This window comes from Octodon degus, unplaced genomic scaffold (assembly GCF_000260255.1).
Source record: "Octodon degus isolate 3935 unplaced genomic scaffold, OctDeg1.0 scaffold00020, whole genome shotgun sequence".
Lineage (NCBI taxonomy): Eukaryota > Metazoa > Chordata > Mammalia > Rodentia > Octodontidae > Octodon > Octodon degus.
The window spans coordinates 13725665-13744153 of NW_004524596.1; the positions used below are offsets into that span (position 1 = coordinate 13725665).

At 37.8% G+C, this 18489-nt stretch overlaps 2 protein-coding genes across 3 annotated transcripts in view; both read left to right on the forward strand.

The window, feature by feature from the left end:
* Positions 1-18489, forward strand: part of Camkmt (calmodulin-lysine N-methyltransferase) — a 440203-nt gene that overhangs the window by 176980 nt on the left and 244734 nt on the right. The gene's annotated exons all lie outside the window — the stretch shown is intronic.
* Positions 3685-3993, forward strand: LOC105741710 (40S ribosomal protein S27-like). Its single transcript, XM_012513912.2, has one exon. It carries the CDS (start codon positions 3685-3687, stop codon positions 3937-3939), a length of 255 nt encoding a protein of 84 aa, XP_012369366.1. The 3' UTR covers positions 3940-3993.

Here is an 18489-nt window from a genome sequence, read left to right on the forward strand (position 1 = left end):
ATATATTTTTTTCTCTCGTCTTTAACCATATATATATATATTTTAAGTCAGGGTCTTACTTATAGTTGCCAGGCTGGCCTCAGACTTTCCAACCCCTGCCAAGTGTGGTGGTACATGCTTGTAATCACAGAAGCTGAGGCAGGCAGGCAGGAGAATTTCTGTGATTTCAGGGTCAACCTGAGCTACAAACTTAGCTCAAGGCCAACCTGAACTGCATAGTGAGACCCTGTCTCAAAAAGACAAAGGGACATTCTTGCCAACTCCCTCCTCAGTCTCCCAGTAGCTGGAATTACAGATGTGTGCCACTGTGCATGAATATCTTAATTTATTTTGAGAAGTATATATTATTGTTGCATTTAAGGAAAAAAAATTAGGAAGCAGGCAAATAGTAAAAAAGGCAGTCACAGTTAGGCAAGAAAGTCAAAGACTGGACATGAAACAAGCACACATAATGCTGTGTGATGTTGTGTGTATTGTCATTTCAGATGCTTGTCAGCAGTAGGTGGGTGGACCCACACCAAGGACGAAGTAGAGGCCTGTGTTAATGAGTAGGACTGTAGCATGGAATATTGTTGTGGAATAAGGTTAGAAAGCTGTGGCCATTCATTATGGAGATAGCCTAAAATAAAGACATCAGTGATCATGGTTGGGTATAAGCATATTGTGACAAGAATGTTTCGCTTCTTTCTTTTAAAGTAAATTTGTACCCTGAAGAGCCTATGAAAGTTCGAGTTTGTATCTATGTAGAGAGGGCCCTTCTTGGTCCTCCTCTTGGTCTGGGCAGTTTATATTTGTAATCCCAAGTATATGTTATTGGATTCTCACCAAGTTAATTCCAGTCTAATGCTTCCAGTGCAACTCATGGAGAGAATAAAGACACTAAAGCATAGTTATAGTTATGGGGAGCCAAGGGGCCCTAAGTCCAGCCATGGTGATGGCTATCCAGGACAAAGGCCTTGACTCAAGGCTGAACCCAGGTTTTATTCAGTTATGAAAGAGGAGTGGCTTGAGGATGAATGACTGATAATGGCAGGAAGTAGGTGAGTACTAGGAGCTGGGCTAGGTAAGTAGGCTTGTATTTACCTCTGCAGTATGCAGAAAGAAGGATATGCAGAGAGTAATCTGCATTACACAACTGAGATAGTATCTAATGTTTTGGGGTCCAGTGCTTCAGCTCTGGTATGTAATCTTTCAAGCCCCAGGAAGTCAGAGCCTGTCTTGAGGCTTGATCCCATCCAACAACATGGAGCATTGACTCTTTGTCCCATCTAGACCTGACTCATATTGAAGAGCAGCAGGTGTGGGTTATCAGGGATACACGTGTGCTGTGTTCAGAGACTAGCACGAGCACCTCGGCTACACCAAGATGCATTGCCTAAAGCCAGTTGAAAGGATAGGGAAAAGCCCTAGCCAACTCTGTACATATTAACACATGGAAATAGGGTCAGGTACAGTCAAAATGGAGATAATTGCTCTTCTTTCAAGGAGAGTCACTCAGGTGGTCCTCTGCATCTGTAGAAAGATCAGTCATGGTGAGCTTTCCTATTACTAGTATCAGAAAAAGAGCAGTGCTTGATTTCTTATAGTGACAAGACTTCAGGTTGGAGAGTTGGTCAGGTTATAGCAGTATTTAGAAAGCTAGCTCTTAACTTTCTTACTTTTGGTGATGATCAGTTAAAATATTGGTTCAACCTAGATAATGTGAGGTTGGACATATACCTAGAAGTTGAAGTAAAAGAAGGTATTCATTGGCTAACAGAACAGGTTGATTAAGCCTTTGCTGTTATACATCCAGAACTACATCAATCTACATGGACACAGACAGAAACACATATATTGTTGATGTAAAGTGAAGATCTACAGAGCTAAATATATCATTAGTATCACTATGGAGATATTCTCTCTTGTTATTTCTTTTTGGCAAAAGTTAGCCATTTTGTTACCAGTGGTTTTGAAGATAAAATCCTGTAATTCAAGAGGTTGGCTTATTCAATCAAATAACTGCTACCTTGGGCAATGCTGGACCAATTGTGAGGGATCTGTTTTCTTGAGACCTGGAAAGCTGTTCTGTTTGCTAAACAAAAGGAATTGTTGATTTCAGTGATTTAATTCCCCTTTTGGCTAAAGGCTGCTGAATGAAAACAGTGCTTATTTGGGAAGGAATCTGTTGCTAAGGCAACTGATATCTCCTTAATTATTGGTCAATATTCCCATAGGAGATTGGTCTCTTTTGATAGTTGGAAATAGCCAAATTATCCCAAACACATTCAAGTCTTGAATTTGGCAATGATGTGATGGAGACATGGGGAGGACTTTTCTCAAATGTATAATCAGTCAACTTCTATTTGGTTGGCATAGTGAAAGCACTACATTTATGTGAATAAAAATACAGGTAACCACATGATATTAGCAAAATCTCTTTTATTGTAAGAGATCTTATTACTTAAGCTCAACTGCAGTTCTAAAATTAATGACCTATGTTCATTCTTTTTTAAAGAATTCAATTCTTTTTGTCTCTAAGAAAATGTAATATTTCTAATCAGTCTTTATCCTCAATAGGCAGATATCAGGAGAAATTTATGAGTACTATTTGAGTAATTATGCTAACAAGGATTGTCTTTAGAACTGGCTTCAGCCATTTGTGTGAAGTTCTCTTCTTAAATGTTTTTAGTGGTGCATATACTGATCTTGGAGGGTGACTTTTTCTGCCTGTTACTTTGTGGGGTCATGCAAAAGACCTAGCGTTTCTTGCCCCTTGGCATGCAGTTGTTTGATCATTTAAAATTAATTGAAGCTTCAGATAATAGTCAAGCTCAAGTTTTAAGCTTCATACTTGATAATTGTTCTCTGCTAGTATGAAGGACATGCGTACACTAAGGAAATCAGTACAGTTCTTAGAAAATGGTACCTTTTCTTTATAATTTTATATTTTTTAACTACTTAGTACAAATCACAGAGATCACATGTTGTCTCATGTCCATATACCAAAATGAGAATTTTGTTCTTTGGTACTTGTCATCTGACAATTCTGGTACAAATGGTGAAATTCTTTTAATATTATCCAGGGTGTCCCATATCTTCCAGTTGAGTGAATATGAGGTTGTGCAAGGTGATCCTGTGTGGTTTCTGTGCTGTGGAACCATGTGGGTTTTTCAGGAGTCTTACATGAAAGGCTTTTGGCACAATAGCACTGGATAAAATCTGTTTTGTCATACTTTTGGGCGATTTTGTAATTCTTACTCAGAATTAGTCTTTCCATGTTTCATTCATGGGGATGACATTAGATTTACACTTTAAGTTGAGTTGAATATGAAAAGCTTTATACTGTGTATTGGAAAATACTTGAGTTTTAGTTCATATACAAGCTTATTATCTATTCTAGACTCTTGGAATTTCATTTTTCATTTAAATAAGTTCAGGAAGTAAGTACAAATAAGGCTCACTTGATGAAAATATTGAAATACATGAGCAGGGACAATAGCCTGTAACACAGTTGACTAAAACATAAGTACAGAACCACAGAATATAGGTTTAAAGTGCTTGCTCGCCCCACATTATCTCTTTAATATCATTAATCAAGCTCTCATGAGTACGTTTTATAGAATCTACCAAAGTTCTTCCATCTGAGGCTACCAATACAAGCACACAGTTAATTCCCGGTGGTGACGAACTCCTCACGAGAACATGCCTCTTGCAAAAGATCTCCTTCATCCCTCTCCTGAGGAGGAGAAGAGGAAACACAAGAAGAAGCGCCTGGTGCAGAGCCCCAGTTCCTACTTCATGGACATGAAGTGCCCAGGATGCTGTAAAATCACCATGGTCTTTAGCCATGCACAGATGGTAGTTCTGTGTGTCGGCTGCTCCACTGTCCTGTGCCAGCCTACAGGAGGGAAAGCAAGGCTCACAGAAGGATGTTCCTTCAGGAGGAAGCAGCACTGACAGTACCCTCAATCAAGATGAGTGGGAAGCCATCCCAATAAACACATTTTGGATTTTAAAAAAAAAAAAAAGCACACAGTTAAATCTGGTACATTTGCAATTAGATTCTTTTTTTTTTTTTCCTTAATTGAAGAACTCTTTTGAACTTATGTCTTAGTTAAAATATGTTGAACTCTGGTTTTGTTTCTTCTTCTTCTTTTTTTTTTTTTTTTTTTTTTTTGCAGAACCAGGGATTGAACTCAGACCCTTGCGCTTGCTAGGGAAGCACTTACTCCACTGAGCCATCTCCCAGGCTCTGAACTCTGAACTGGTTTCTCGAAAAGTATTGTTGTGCCTTATTTTTCCATTCCATTGTATTTCTACATTTTTTCAAAATTTTCCTTGGTAGTCCATTTTATGACATGACTTTTTCCTGGATTATTGTAGGATAAAATAACTTTTAGAAAACTGTACAGGGACAGGGATGTAGCTCAGAGGCAGGTCTCTTGCTTAACATGTGTAAGGCTGAGGGTTTGGTCCCTAGCAATGCAAAAACAAACAAATGAATTAATTCGTGCATATCAATCTATAAATTTGTTTTATTATACAAGAGTTGATTTAATTTTAAAGAAAATATAGCATTTCATCATTTTCTCAGATTATTTAAAAATATCTTGTTAGCATTTTTTAACATTTACAAAACTTACATGTTTACCTATCCTCTCCAAGACTTACACTTGCTACTAAATTTCAATTTGTATGTACTGGTTGATACATTGTGTCAACTTGAGAAGTTTAGAAGCTTCATTAAGTTACTCAGCAGAGAGCCAGGATTCTTAGTTTGTAAACCTCCTCATCCTGTGTAAGAGGAGGGCATGGACACTGTGTGAGTTCTACACCCCCAACCCCAGGGTAGCTTGTTTATATATAATAAGGAGGAGAGAGAGGCTGGCTAGAGACCCTTCACTTTGCTCTTCGCTGTTTTCTGCTGCCATGAGCTACTGCCCTCTGCTGTGTGCCACTTTGCCTGCCAGCCAGCCAAGTATAGACTGAAACCTCCACAAACTATGAGCTGAATAAACCTTTCCTTCCTTCATTTTGAGTGGCTGGTATTTGTCTCAGCAAGGAGTAAAAAGGAACTGAGACACTATAATACGCATTTATGTAGTTGATATGGCTACATAGCAAACCATATCTTTATATACATCTGTATCACAGTGTTGTTTTGCTTTCTGTGGTGGTAGTGTTTTCTTGTAAACCCAGCTAACTCTTTGGGCAGTATTTTATTCATCTTTATTTGTAGCCGTGTTTGGTATCTTTGTTTGAGAAAGCTTTGATAGTCTGCGGCTGCCACCACTATCCCTGGGTGTTATGGTACAATGGACTGTGTATGATATGCACATGTCCATCAGAGAATGTAAAGGAATTTAGGAGAAATGTTCCATCAGAATTTTGAAAGGGTTGATTTAAAGTGCTATCCATTTCTAGTAGAATCTAGAATGGTAATTGGAATAGGAATAAGGAAAGAGAATGGTAGAGTTTCAATTTCCTTATCCCTGGTCTTTGTGTCCCATCCTATTTCATCTGTCTTAGTATTTTCTCCAACTGCTAGAATAACCTTTACTTAACCTTAGTTCAATTAAGGGCTTGGACAAATTGAAACCCTGAGTCTATTCAGGAAATATATTTATGGTGCAGTTCAAATATCTTGATTAGGTTATACAGTAGAAAATGTAAAGGCCATATAAGGTTTAATTCAAGCAAAAGGTATCATACAAATGCACCTTAACTTTTGGTGTTTCCCAACTTGTTAGGAATGCCTCATGGTTTAATTTCTAGTACTTTCGGTAAATCCTGTGGCTATGTATGTATGCTCTTGTACATTGTCTGATTAGGATCCTCTACTCTGTCTCCCTGGTAGCCTGCTCTCTTTTTCCTTTTTGTGCTGTAAGCCTTCCTACATCTGTAACTTCAAACCCTTTCTACTTCCTTTTTTCAATCCCTGTATGTTTTTTCTCATGGAAATAAATCCTATGGTTTGATCACCATTAAGTTGATACTACTTGATATATTACCCTTTTCTATTTTGCCATGTTGGTGAGAATATTGACTTATTCAACTCTGTGATGAAGAGCCTTTCAAAGTGATTTTACCTCTGGGCATGCCTATAATCCTAGCACTTGGGAGGCTGAGGCAGGAAGATCACTTGAGTTCAGCCAGCCTGGGCTACATAGAAGACCCTGTCACAAAACAAAACAAAACAAAGCAGTGTTTGTATCGCTTTGGTGGCTGGACATGGGTTCACATAACTGCTTCAGGCTCCTTCATTAAGAAATACTAAGAGCCTAGCAACCATCCCAACTTTTAAGATTTAATAATTTAAACATGAGGTTTGAACTGTTCTTTAAAGACAATTGGTTTTATAAGAGAAGCAGCAAAGCTATAATTCAATATTACAATCTGTTATAAAATATACACAGCTTCTATATTCTTAGCCAATTAAATGAAAATACTCTATTAATAAAATACACAGTTTTGAGGATTAGAAAGTAATTATTTTTTATTCATCTAATTATTTTTAGGCTTTGTGGTGATTACTGATTTACCCTGTGCAATTCTCAGTTTTTATTGAAAGCATATATTATATATAAACTGTTAAATTATAAAGGAGAATTTTTATTCTGTTCATGTTGTTTTCTTATAAAACAATGCAATAAAGGAAGAACTAAGGTCTATTTAAAAATTTTCATTATTAAAAATATTTCCTCCCTTGATTTTATATTCCTTTTGTTTGTATAATGGCTCCAATTTTTTCCAGATATTTGACTCCTCCCTTGTGTGTGTCAGTCAAGTTTGGCTCAATGGCAAGCAGTAGGAATACTTATGTCTTACGCCTTGTTAGAAACTCTGCATATGAAAATCAATTCTTAAAGAATCAGAGAAAGAAAGAATAAAGAAGATAAAATAAGTAGGACAGAGTGCTTTTTCCTAAGACATTATAGTCTATTGGGAAATTAGACAATCACGTAGCAAGCAGCCTATTAACAAGCCAGAGTGACTAAGTTCTAAGATATATGAAAAAGGTGATAATTTCAAGTTTCAGGGAAAAAAGAAATTATAACCAGTTCAAGAAATCAGAGAAGTTTCAGGCTGAACTTTGATGGACAATAAAAGAAGAAGGCTTTTTAGAATTCTCAGTTTAGCCTGCATGAAGGTACAAGCCCGTAGTCCCAACTGCTGGAGAGGCTAAGCAGGAAGAATGCTTGCACCTAGGAGTTGAAGGCCAACCTGAACAATGTAGTGGGGCTTGGTAAGGGAAAACAAAAGAAGAGGGAGAAAGAGGAAGAGGAGGAAGTGAGGAGATGGAGGAGGAGGAGGCAGAGGCAAAGGCAAAGGAAGAGGAGGAGATGGTGGCAGCTCACAGATTTCCTCATAGGACTGCATAAAGCCTGGCCAAACCCAGTGGCTGGGCTCTTCCCACTTATTAGTGCCCTGCACTTAGTAGTCAGTCCTTCCTGCTATTACAGAATACAGAATACCATAGAATGGCTGTCTTAAAAAGGCATGTTTATTTCTCCCTGTGCTGGAGGCTGAATGTCCAAGATCTAAGTGTAGGTTTGGTTTCTGGTGAGACTGCACTTCCTGGCTTGTCTTAAAAACTGTCTTCTCCTTACGTCCTCACAGGGCCTCTTACTGATGCATGCATTGCAGAAGGGAGTGATCACCTGTCTCTTCTTTTTCTTCTAAGGGCCCAAATCCCACCATGAAAGCTCTATCCTTCTGACACCTCATCTACACTGTATCAGTTCCTCAAACCCTGCCTCCAAATACCGTCATATTGGTGTTTAAGGTTTCAGCATATGAGATCTATAGAAATAAAGTTGTAGTGTACCCACAGATCAGCCCCGTCTTTGCACTGATTGCCTGTTGTCTGTCCCTCGGTTTCCTGAGAGATGAGCTCTACTGTCAGGACCTAGTCCAGACCTAATTTAGTGCTCTCGATTTAGGGTCATATATTTGTATTAGCTCAGATTTCAGCTATTTATAAATGTTTTTATATTATGTTTGACTTCTCTCAAAATTAACTGTTTTGAAGAAATTGACTCACCTTAAGATTCCATGAAAGTTAATATTTTGGCTTATATGAATGTAGTTTATTTAGTACTGCTTAATGGATGCCTACTATTCTGATTTGGGCCTAGGAGTTCATTCTATTTCCAGCCCTGTGCTTTTTACAAGGGCAGAATCAAAAGGCATTAGAGCACTTACTAGGGAATAGTTACAGTTATTACTATGACTTTTATAAACCTTCCATTCTTTTCAATTTTGAAAAAATTTTGCATAAATTATGTATGAAGTATTATGCTAAGTTGGGGGCTTGAAAATTTTCCTTAAAGGAGTGGCAGTAAATACTACAGGCTTTATGGACCACACATATTCTGCTCCACCACCAAGGTAGAAGTAGCCACAGACAATGCATATAAGAATGAGTATGTCTGTGCTCTAGTAAGAGGTGGGGAAATAAGCTGAGGAGGAGGCAGAAAGTGAAGAGAGAATTAGCAGAGAGCGTTGTCCTACATGCCAAGGGTGCTCATCAAGGTTTGTGAGGTGAAGCTGCAGTACCAACAAGAACCACGAAGAAGGAACACTGACATCTCATGGCTAAGCACAAAGGCCTATTTCTTCTCACACAAAGCCATGTCTGGCAATCACCTCTATCCTTTAGCCCCAGTGCCTGGAACTTGTGGCTCGCAAGTCTACCATTACAGTGGCAGGAGTAGAATGAGATGAAGAAGGGATGGAAGTTGTTCGCTTTAGCCTCAAAAGTACTTCTCAGGAAGCAGTGAGTAGTTCAGTAGTATCAGTACAGAAGAGAGGCCCGTCTAAGGAAATAATTTAAGAAATTTAAAGAAATGTGAGAATATTTCACATAAGGACACAATGAATGTTTCTAGAACCAATCCTATTTCCAAAGAAGAAATTGTAATGCTTCCCTTTATGTAGAAGGCATTTCTGGAATATTTTATTCCCCCAAATTATTATTATTTTTTTTCTAGTGAGCACCTCTATTTTTCCTGTGAATGTTTTCGTTATGTCAGAAGGAGCTTTGTGAATAGGAAAAAAAATAAATAAGAGGAAGCAAAGATTATTTTAGTGCTAAAATGGGAACATGTTCTTCTCTGCTTAGACAATGAAAAGCAACTCATGGATCAATTTTGCTTTCAGAGGTCAACATTTTAGGCTGCCAACATCTGTCTTTTCTCTATTATAAAGCAGGTTTAAATGTGTGATTTTCAACAAAGCAAAGCTCTGGTCTCATAGCCAAAAGATTGGGTTCTAGTTTAGATAACAATAGAATAGTCAATAAAAGAAAATACTGGATTCCATTGCAATAGTAAAGGTAAATATTATTTGAAACTTTTCTTTCTGTTACATATATGTGTATATTTATGTATTTATTCTCACATACACAAAACCAACTAATTTTATTTGTTTGTTTGTTTGTGTTTAAAAACAACTATTTTTATTTTGGGTCATAGACCAGAAAAGGCCAAGGTTAACAAACTAGCCTTGATGTCTTTTTAGGATTCAAGGACACTATCCCAGCATTGTGCGACCTGTGTAGTTCTCAGGCTGGAGCTGGAGCTCAGGGAAAGAGAACTAAGAGGCAGGAAGACACCAGCACTAGAGAAAGAGAGGAGGAGCTCTCTGTCCTTGAACACAGGAGCCTCCTTTGGTGACAGAGGAAAAAGATGGTCCCAGTTGTCTGGAGTCCTGCCTGTGTGAGGAGAGCCCCCATTTTATTTTGCTCATGATTCTGTGTGTTAGGTTTTGGGGCTGGGTCTCCTTTGGGGAGTGAATGTGCTTCTTGACTCGCACGTGAAGTGCTCCATGTCCTTGAGCCACATTTGTCATCTTCCATCCAATCAATGGCTTGATTTTTTTTTTTTTTTAATTCTAGTATGGTGGTTTCTGTATCATTTCATTACTTACATGGCAGTTGGCTTCCAGTCATGATTTCAAGAAGTAAAAAGTGCCAGTATGTTAGGGCCTGGGCCCAGAGATTGTCAGTGTCACTTCTGTGACATTCTAATGGTCAGGGCTATTATGGAATCCACCTAGATTCAGGAGAGAGAGAAACAAACTCACCTCTCAATGGAGCGAGCATAGAATAATTTGAGGCACTTTTAATGTGCCGCACTAAGTAATTTATGGTGATCCTCTTAAAAAGGTAGGTCTGTCCTAAAATAACCTAGCAAGATTTTTAGCTGCTTTTATTGCAGATGTTAAGATCAGAAATAATTACTTTACTCAACTACTATAATTTATTTAACTTATTTCCTTTTCTCTTACTTTAATTAAACTTTTGAGGTAATTGTTAGATTTGCATGTTGTGTAAGAAAACAGTGAAGGCCACCCTTTTCCTAGTTCTCCCAGGGGTAACCCTTGCAAAATACCAGGGCAGTATCACACCCCAGAAGTTGACATGAATCAGTTCTTCAACGGTATTCACATTTTTCCAATTTTACATGTACTCCTTTGAATATGTATTTAGTTCTACATAATTTTCTCATATGTAGGTTCACCACACATCAGTTACCAAATTGTGTTACACTGTCGCTTACCAAATTGGTATGCATTGAAGTAAATGAAGCAGATTTGTTACTTCAGGTAGCTTTCAAAGGACAATAGAAGCCTGGAATCTCCTTCTCACAGGTTCTCACAGTGCAGGAAAGCTGCCCAGAGTAAATGGAGTCTCAACTGTGGGTGTACCACTTGCCCGCAGCGGGAGAAACCTGAAAGAGCAGTTTCTTTGTGCCATGTACCTCAGTCCTGTGACCAGCAGGCTGAAATGTTGAAAGACATCTTGTTTTTAGGGGGACTGACCACAACTCTTTTGAGTAACCCTTCTTATCTCAGTGTTGCCTTCCCAGCATGTAATAACTGTTTCTAAGGACTACATGGGAGAGAGGGAGGAAAGTGAGGTCAGCCCATTGGCTACCTGAAAATTGTCATGTAGATACATGTGTCTACCCTCAGAGTAGATACAGAATAGCTCCACAGAGATCCTTCCTGTTCCCCTCTATGGCCTTATCTACCTCTTCTCATCCTTAATCTCTGGCAGTCACTACCTTTATCTTCATCTCTGTATATCTGATACTTCTAGAATGTTCTACAAATCAAATCATACAGCATATAAGCTATTAGTAGCTTTTTCTACTCAGCATAACTCCTTCACATTCACCCAAGCTGTCGTGTGTGTCAACAGTTTGTTTTTTGATGGCCCAGTGTCCTATGTCCTATGGTATGAATAGACTATAGTTTATTGAACCATTTGCCTACTGGAGGAGCTAGGTGTTTGCAGTTTAGGGCCTTTACTAATAAGGCCACCAGGATCATTCCTGTGTAGTTTTTTTTCTGAATGTAAGTTTTTGAAGTTTTATTTCTCAGAAATAAATATGGAACAGTACAAGTGTTGAGTTGTATGAGTATTTATAGGTTTTAGGGTATTATAACAGTTTTTTTCAGAGAGTCTATACCATTGTTTGTTTCCATTTGCATCCTTACCAACATTTGGTATTGACACTATTTTTTTTTTTTTTTACTTTAGCCATTTTGATAAGTGTGTCATTAATCTCATTATGGTTTGAATTTCATTCTTAATAACTAATGATATTAAGGATCTTTTCATATGCTTGTTTGATCTTCTGTATTTCTTTTTTGATGAAATGTCTGTTCATGCCTTTTGCCCATTCTAATTGGACTATTGGGGGTGTTTTTACAATTGAGTTTTGAAAGATTTATATATGTTCTATATACAAGTTCTTTGTTGGGTTATATCCTAGATTGTAGCCAATGATTTCATCTTTAAAAAAGGGTCCTTATACTCTGGTTTCTCTTCAGATCGTATAAATTTTTCACCTTTTAAAAAAGGGTCCTTTCATAAAATTTGATTTAATTTATTTTTTATTTGATTTTATTATTTCATTTTGAAAAGTAAAAGACAAAAGCAAGAACAAAAATTAGATACAGGGGCTGGGGAGATAACTCAGTAGAATAAGCACTTGCCGGGCAAGCACAGGGTCCTGAGTTCAATCCCTGGTACTGCAAAAAAAAAAAAAAAAAAAAAAAAAAAAAAAAAGATACAATGACACAGACAGAAATATACAACAATACATACATTACAGATTTTCAGAACAAGAATAGCTGATTAACAATGGTTGATATATTACCTATTTTTACCATAAAATCTGTTGTTGAGTAGGGTCTTTTCCTCAGCCAAGGTTTTCAATTTTGATGAAATACAAGTTCCAATTAAAATTTTGTTGGCTGTGTTTTGGCATTAAGTCTAACAATTCTTCTAGATCTAGATCCTCAAATTATTTTTCTGAATTTTTCCGAAGTTTATAGTTTCATATTTTGTATTGTCTGTGATCCAATTTGAGTTAATTTCTGCATAAATTATGAGGTTTTGGTTGACACTTTTTTGGTGATGGATGTCCAATTGCTCCATTCTTCAAGTCTTATTATCAGTGTTCTTTAAAATGCCAGTTTGTCTCAGTTAAAGGGTAGGAAGGAGTTTTATTCTGTGCTTGTTGCAAAGAGATATGGAGCAGAAGATGACTAGTCCCTGCATGGTTAGGGTATGAGGAGAGAACACTGCATAGGGACAGTTGGAGTTCAAGCGGAGCTGAAGGCTGAGGACCTGTAGACCTCATTTTGCTGCAGCCTGATTTCTAGTCAAGAATTTCCCTTGTTAGGGGCGTAGCTCAGCTTGTGCTTTGCATGCACAAGGTCCTGGGTCCAAATTTTTTTTTTTCATTCTTTGAGGATTTTTTTTTTTAACACAAAGAGATGTGATACAAAGAGGCTCTTTATATAAGACACATTTTAGTGATTTGTATTTAAAGATGTTGTTTTCCTTATTTATTCCTCATTATATTTGCTTTTAGACCTTTGGAGGCCATAGTAGTTGGTTTTAGCTAAGAGCTATATAATTTATTCCTTCTTTGATGTTGATATTATATTAAAAATTCTGATTCCAGCCTGTTTGCAATTTTTTTTCATTGTGGGAGAAGCGTATAAATACAGATACCTATAACCCCAGAGTATTATTGCTAATAATGAATAGCATGAGATAGTTCTCATACTATAAATATACTTTGAGAAATCTATCTTCTTATAGCAAATTGAATTTCTGTAATAAGTGTGCTTTACTGACTAATTTTCTTCCAAAATTAACTCTGTTTAAACCATTCTTGGTTTTTGTCATATTTCAAAATGTGTTAGCTGATATTACTTTAAATAATCAGGGTATCATTTTTATCTTGCAAATTTATGCTGATCAAAAAATCTTCAAATTTGAAGTGTTTATAAAAATTACTATGTGATATAATGGCAAACATGCTGTTTAAAAGATTTTAATTCTAAAATCTCATCAGATGTTTAGAAAGGTCACACCGCCAAGAAAAGTGTGGTTGTTAGTATTATTTATTACTTACCTGTTCATTTTGGAATTTGTAAATTCTTTCACTTAAAATTTTTTTGAATATGTGAGTCCTTATCATCAGAAAGGAACAGAAAAACGGAAGGCAGTTTGGAGCTGAATAGGAGTTATTAATGAGCTTAGCTTTGACTGAAATGACAGATTAATGGCTAAATTTTCTTCTATAGTGAGTCTGTTAAAACTTTTAGCTTGCTTCAGTAAATTCTTTTTGTCATTACAAATTGAAGGCAAGTGGCAAAGGTAGTTTTAATTTCAATTTTGGAACTCAGTCTTTAAATCTTTAGTGACCTGCACTCAGAGCCAGGAGTGGTTATTCTTTTTGGAGCACTTTCTTTTTTGAATTTTATGCACATCATAAGCATGTAATGCATCCCATTTTCTTCTTCTTTTTTTTTTAATTGACTTTTCCCCAAAACAACAAGGGCAAACATTTGGCTTCTAATTGATCTACTGAGCAATGCAGTATGCTTTTATATGCATGACCTGATTTTGTCTCCTTTTTTCTGACTTCCTAATCATTTTAGGTATCTTGTGATAACAGTAATAATAATTACTATTAATATTGATTTGGTCCTCTTATAAGCCCTCTATATTAGGTTTTTAATGTTTAACATTCCTAGAGACTCCCTCTTGTTTTCCTTATTTTACCGAGGAAATATGGTGTAGCATTACTCAGAGTACTAGATTTCAGCGAGTTTAGGAGCTTTTCTCAGAATTCAATCAATGGTGTTGCTTCCTTCAGGAATTTCCTGCTATGGCTGTCTATGGTGGTACACCCCTGTAGTCCCAGCACTCGAGAGGCTGAGGCAGGAAGATTGTGAGTTCAAGACTAGTTGGGCTACATAATGAATTCAAGACCAGTCTGAGCAACACAGTAATACCCTGTCTGAAAAAAAAAAAAAAAAATCTGCCTTGAAAAACTTGTCAGTTGTTAAGAACCTTACTTAGGCAACACTTGCTGTTAGTCTAGAGACCAAATTTGAGGAGCATTGTTCTCTAGAATGATTCACAAACTACCTGTGGTGAAGGACCTTAGTGTGTAAGTTTCTTTTTAAATGTTTAACACTTACAGACTGAGGCTCTGAAGACGTGATGATGTGAAAATTTTCTGTGTACTGTATGTACTGAGCTTGTCTTAGCTTGTCTTGAACAAGTAACAGCTTACTGATAGGCACAGGCAAGCCTTGCTTGAGTAGCACAGTTGGGGATTTTCAATTGCAATTCTAGGTCCTAGTAGAACTAGAGTATCTTGTGCAGCATTAACATATGAGTGTTGCCTAATTTGTATTGGCCATGCTGATGGGACACAGTGGAGTAAACATCTAGGAATCCAGTCCATGTATGGCCAGGTCATCAGAGTGCATCAGTTTGCACGTAGCCAGCCATAAGGAGGGAGTAAATGAAAATAGAAAACAACAAGAAGAAACAAACCACAGGAGAATGGGAAGTCCCCAGTGTAGAGGCCTTGCGCCCCATGTAGGACTGCATGTTTCTCTGCTGCCCTCATACTCAAGGTGTGTCAGGCTGAAAGTTCTGATCTAATGAAAGTCCTCAAGTGGGCTCTCATTTCCCGAGATAGCCACAAGAGGAGAGAGCATCAGTGACGGAGAAGCTTCTAGAGTTTTCAGTGATACAAACAGCCCACCACTGCATGTGTGCCATAGGTCCACTGCCACTCATTGATACCTACAAGGGATCATTGTAGATGCCCAGGTAGAACTTTTTTTTTTTTTGTATTTTAGGGAAGGATCTACAGGGTATTCAGGGTCTCATTACTAAATCAGACTCTTAGTGATCCGCCGGTTACAACTTCCCAAGTACTAAGATTACAGGCAGTGTGCCCAGTCTCAATTGCCATCTCAGTGCACCCCGGGGGCAGGGCCAGCACTACAGACTGGGGATCGAAACCCTGGCACCTGAGCCTGCTTGCAGGTACTTTAATCCACTGAGCTATTTGGCTGGCTTGCCCACCTAGAACTTAAAGTACTGTGCATGTGACCCATGTCTCAAGGGAATCTATGTCCATGTATCTGTGTGTAATAATAAGAACATTTGGGGTTGGGAATATAGCTCAGCAACGTATGTGCCTGCCTGGAAGGCACAGGTCCTGAGTTTGATCCCTGCAGACTATGTCAGACTGTGTCAGAGTGTTGTTTCCCATTATGTTCTTTCCATGGTCTGTGAGTCAATCTAAGCCAGTATTGACTTTTTTTAAAAAATGTCTTTCTAAATCTGTAACAATTCCTGAGTCTTTCCCTGCTTTTAGAAGAATATTTGTCAGGTGTTTTGTAGTATGTTCCTTAATGTGGGTTTATTTGGTGTTTTCTGTATAGTATAGTAAGGTTTGGGCACAATAGTACAGAAGTGATATCAGGTAATCTGACTGGTGATTTAAATTGTGCTCACTCATTTAAGAAGGTGTCTTTTAGGGTTCTCCACCGTAGTACTATTTTTCCTTTGTAATTTGTATGTATGTCACTAGGAGATACTTTTTTGCACTTTATTTACTTTAAAGAGAATTAAAAATAAGAAAAAAATACAAGGGGCTGGTGAGATGGCTCAGTGGTCTAAAGCACCTACTTAGAACAAGCTCAGCAAAGCACAGAGACCGCGGTTCAATCCCCCAGCACCACATGGCAGCCTGCCCCGCCCCCTGGTGGGCTGAGCTGGCCACACACACACACACACACACACACACACACACACACAAATTAAAAAAAAAATACAGAATTGCTTGATAGGAAATTAACAATGGTGGTTATATTGCATATTATTATCTTCAAAGTAGTTGCTCAGATTACCAGATATGGGCATGCAAGAGTGATCACACAAGCATTAACTATTCTTTTCAATAAACCAATAGAAATTGATAGTATAGTTATTTTAGCTGTATGTGTGTATATATATATATATATATTTTTCCCCCCTTCCTTTTCTCCTTTCCCCCATCCCAGTTATTCTTTCCTTTTGAGCGGTTTCTTTCCCTTTCACAATATCTATTGTACCTTTTGGATTTTATTTACTCTTTCAGTTTCTTATACTAGGGAAACAATACGATATTTACACTTGTGAGTCTGATTTATGTCACTTAGGAGTATGGTCTCAACTTGTATCCATTTACCTATAAAATTTATATCGAATTTATCTTTCTTTATAGCTGACTAATACTCCATTGTATAAAAATGCCACAGCTTTTTTATTCATCCCTCAGTTGATGGGCATTTGGGCTGTTTCTAATTTTTAGCTCTAACATGGGTGCACGTGTATTGCTTTGGCATGATATTTTCAATTTTTCTGGAAAAATGTCCAGAAGGGGAATAGCTGGGTCAAATAGGACCTCTAATCCTAGTTATTTAGGAATCTCCACACTGATTTCCACAGTGGTTGCACTGGTCGATACTCCCACTAATTGTAGAGAAGGTTCCTTTTTCGTCATAGCCCCTCCAGCATTTGTTACTAGTTGATTTCTTAATGACAGCCATTCTTTATGGAATCTTGGTGGTGTTTTACTTTGCATTTCTCGAGTGACCGGTGGTGTTGAACATTTTTTCATATATTTATATGTATGTTTATTTGCCATTTGCATTTCTTCGTCTCAGATGTCTATTTTTGGATTGGGTCTTTGAATTTTGGGTGCCTGATTTTTAAATATTCTTTATATGCTCTGAATAGAAGTCTTTTGTCTGGGGTTAGGTTGGCTAAATTTTTTTATTAGGAGATATCTTGAAACTATGCAGGTAATCCTGCTTCCCATCATTCTTTTCCTTTGGATTTTAGCATCCTCTGATTACCATTACCTTCTTAATCATTAATTTGAACTTGTGTAAGTTTTCTGAATTTGAAGAGATTGCAGCTGAGAGGAGAAAGTTCTGTCGCTTGAAACGATCTGGTGCTTGGGCTCCAGCCGTGCAGCCCGGCTCCTCTTGGTGTGTCCTTCCCCTAGCCTTTGCTCTTCCCCGGGCCCCTCTCCTTAAGCTTTTGTACCAATTTGACCTTTTCAGTGAGGCCTCCTCTACTGCCCTGTGTAGCAAGACTGCGAAGCACCCCGGGCAGCGTCCTCACGCCACCTCCGCCCCTCCCTGGTCCTCAGCATGGCTTTGCTTTTCTGCTTTCATGGCTCCTCTAACATTTCTACCCAGTTTGCTTCCCCGGGCTCTGCTTCTTTCCGCTCTTAGAGATTGCTGTCTTTAGAACCACGAGGTATTAAGCCAACATTCGGAGAACTTCTCGGCTTGTGGTGAGGAAGGAGTGCTCAGCGAGGGTGCCCACCCGCTGGGCCCTCTGGGTTACTGCAGCCACCACTTCCCAAAGGGCTCAGCTTCCAGGCTGCCACGACCTTGTAGTACAAAATCATCTGATGCTTGAGCTTCTTTTTGTAATTTTGTACACTGAACAAAATTTCTTCCTATTTTCTTCCTGTGGTTTCTTTTTTGGTCCTCTTTTCTCTTTGGGGAGCCAGTACTATAATGTTTAAAAATGACATAAATTTACTAGCTCCTCCTCTTAACCAACATGTTGACTTCAGACAAATAACTTCACCTTTCTGTGTCTTATTTTCTTCATCAACTGAGCCTAATAAATCAGGTTTGCTGTAAGGATGAAATAGGAAAACATACATAAAGCACTTAGCATGGCGCTGGCATGTTGTAGCCACTCAATGAGTGGCAGCTGTTGTTATTATTATCTAGCTTTTATAGCTGCATTTTAAGCATGTCACAAAATTGTACTTTCATTTATCTCATTTTGACAGTATACCTCTTCTTCTGACCCACATGTACCTAAATTTAAAGAACATTTTCCCTACCCTTTCATTATTGCTTTCAAGAGTCTCCTACCTTTTTGCTGGGTCTCAGTTCCTGGGATATGATGTGTCCAAAATATAATAAAGGAAAGCTAGTAGTTTTTCTATATTAAAGGCCAACTGGTTAAATATAACATGAAAATATTCCTACCTAAATGTATGTCTGCTTAAAATTTTGAAAGATGCAATATATAGCAAACTTCAAGTGGGCTTTGTTATTACAATTCTTTTATATATATATATATATATATTTTTTTTTTTT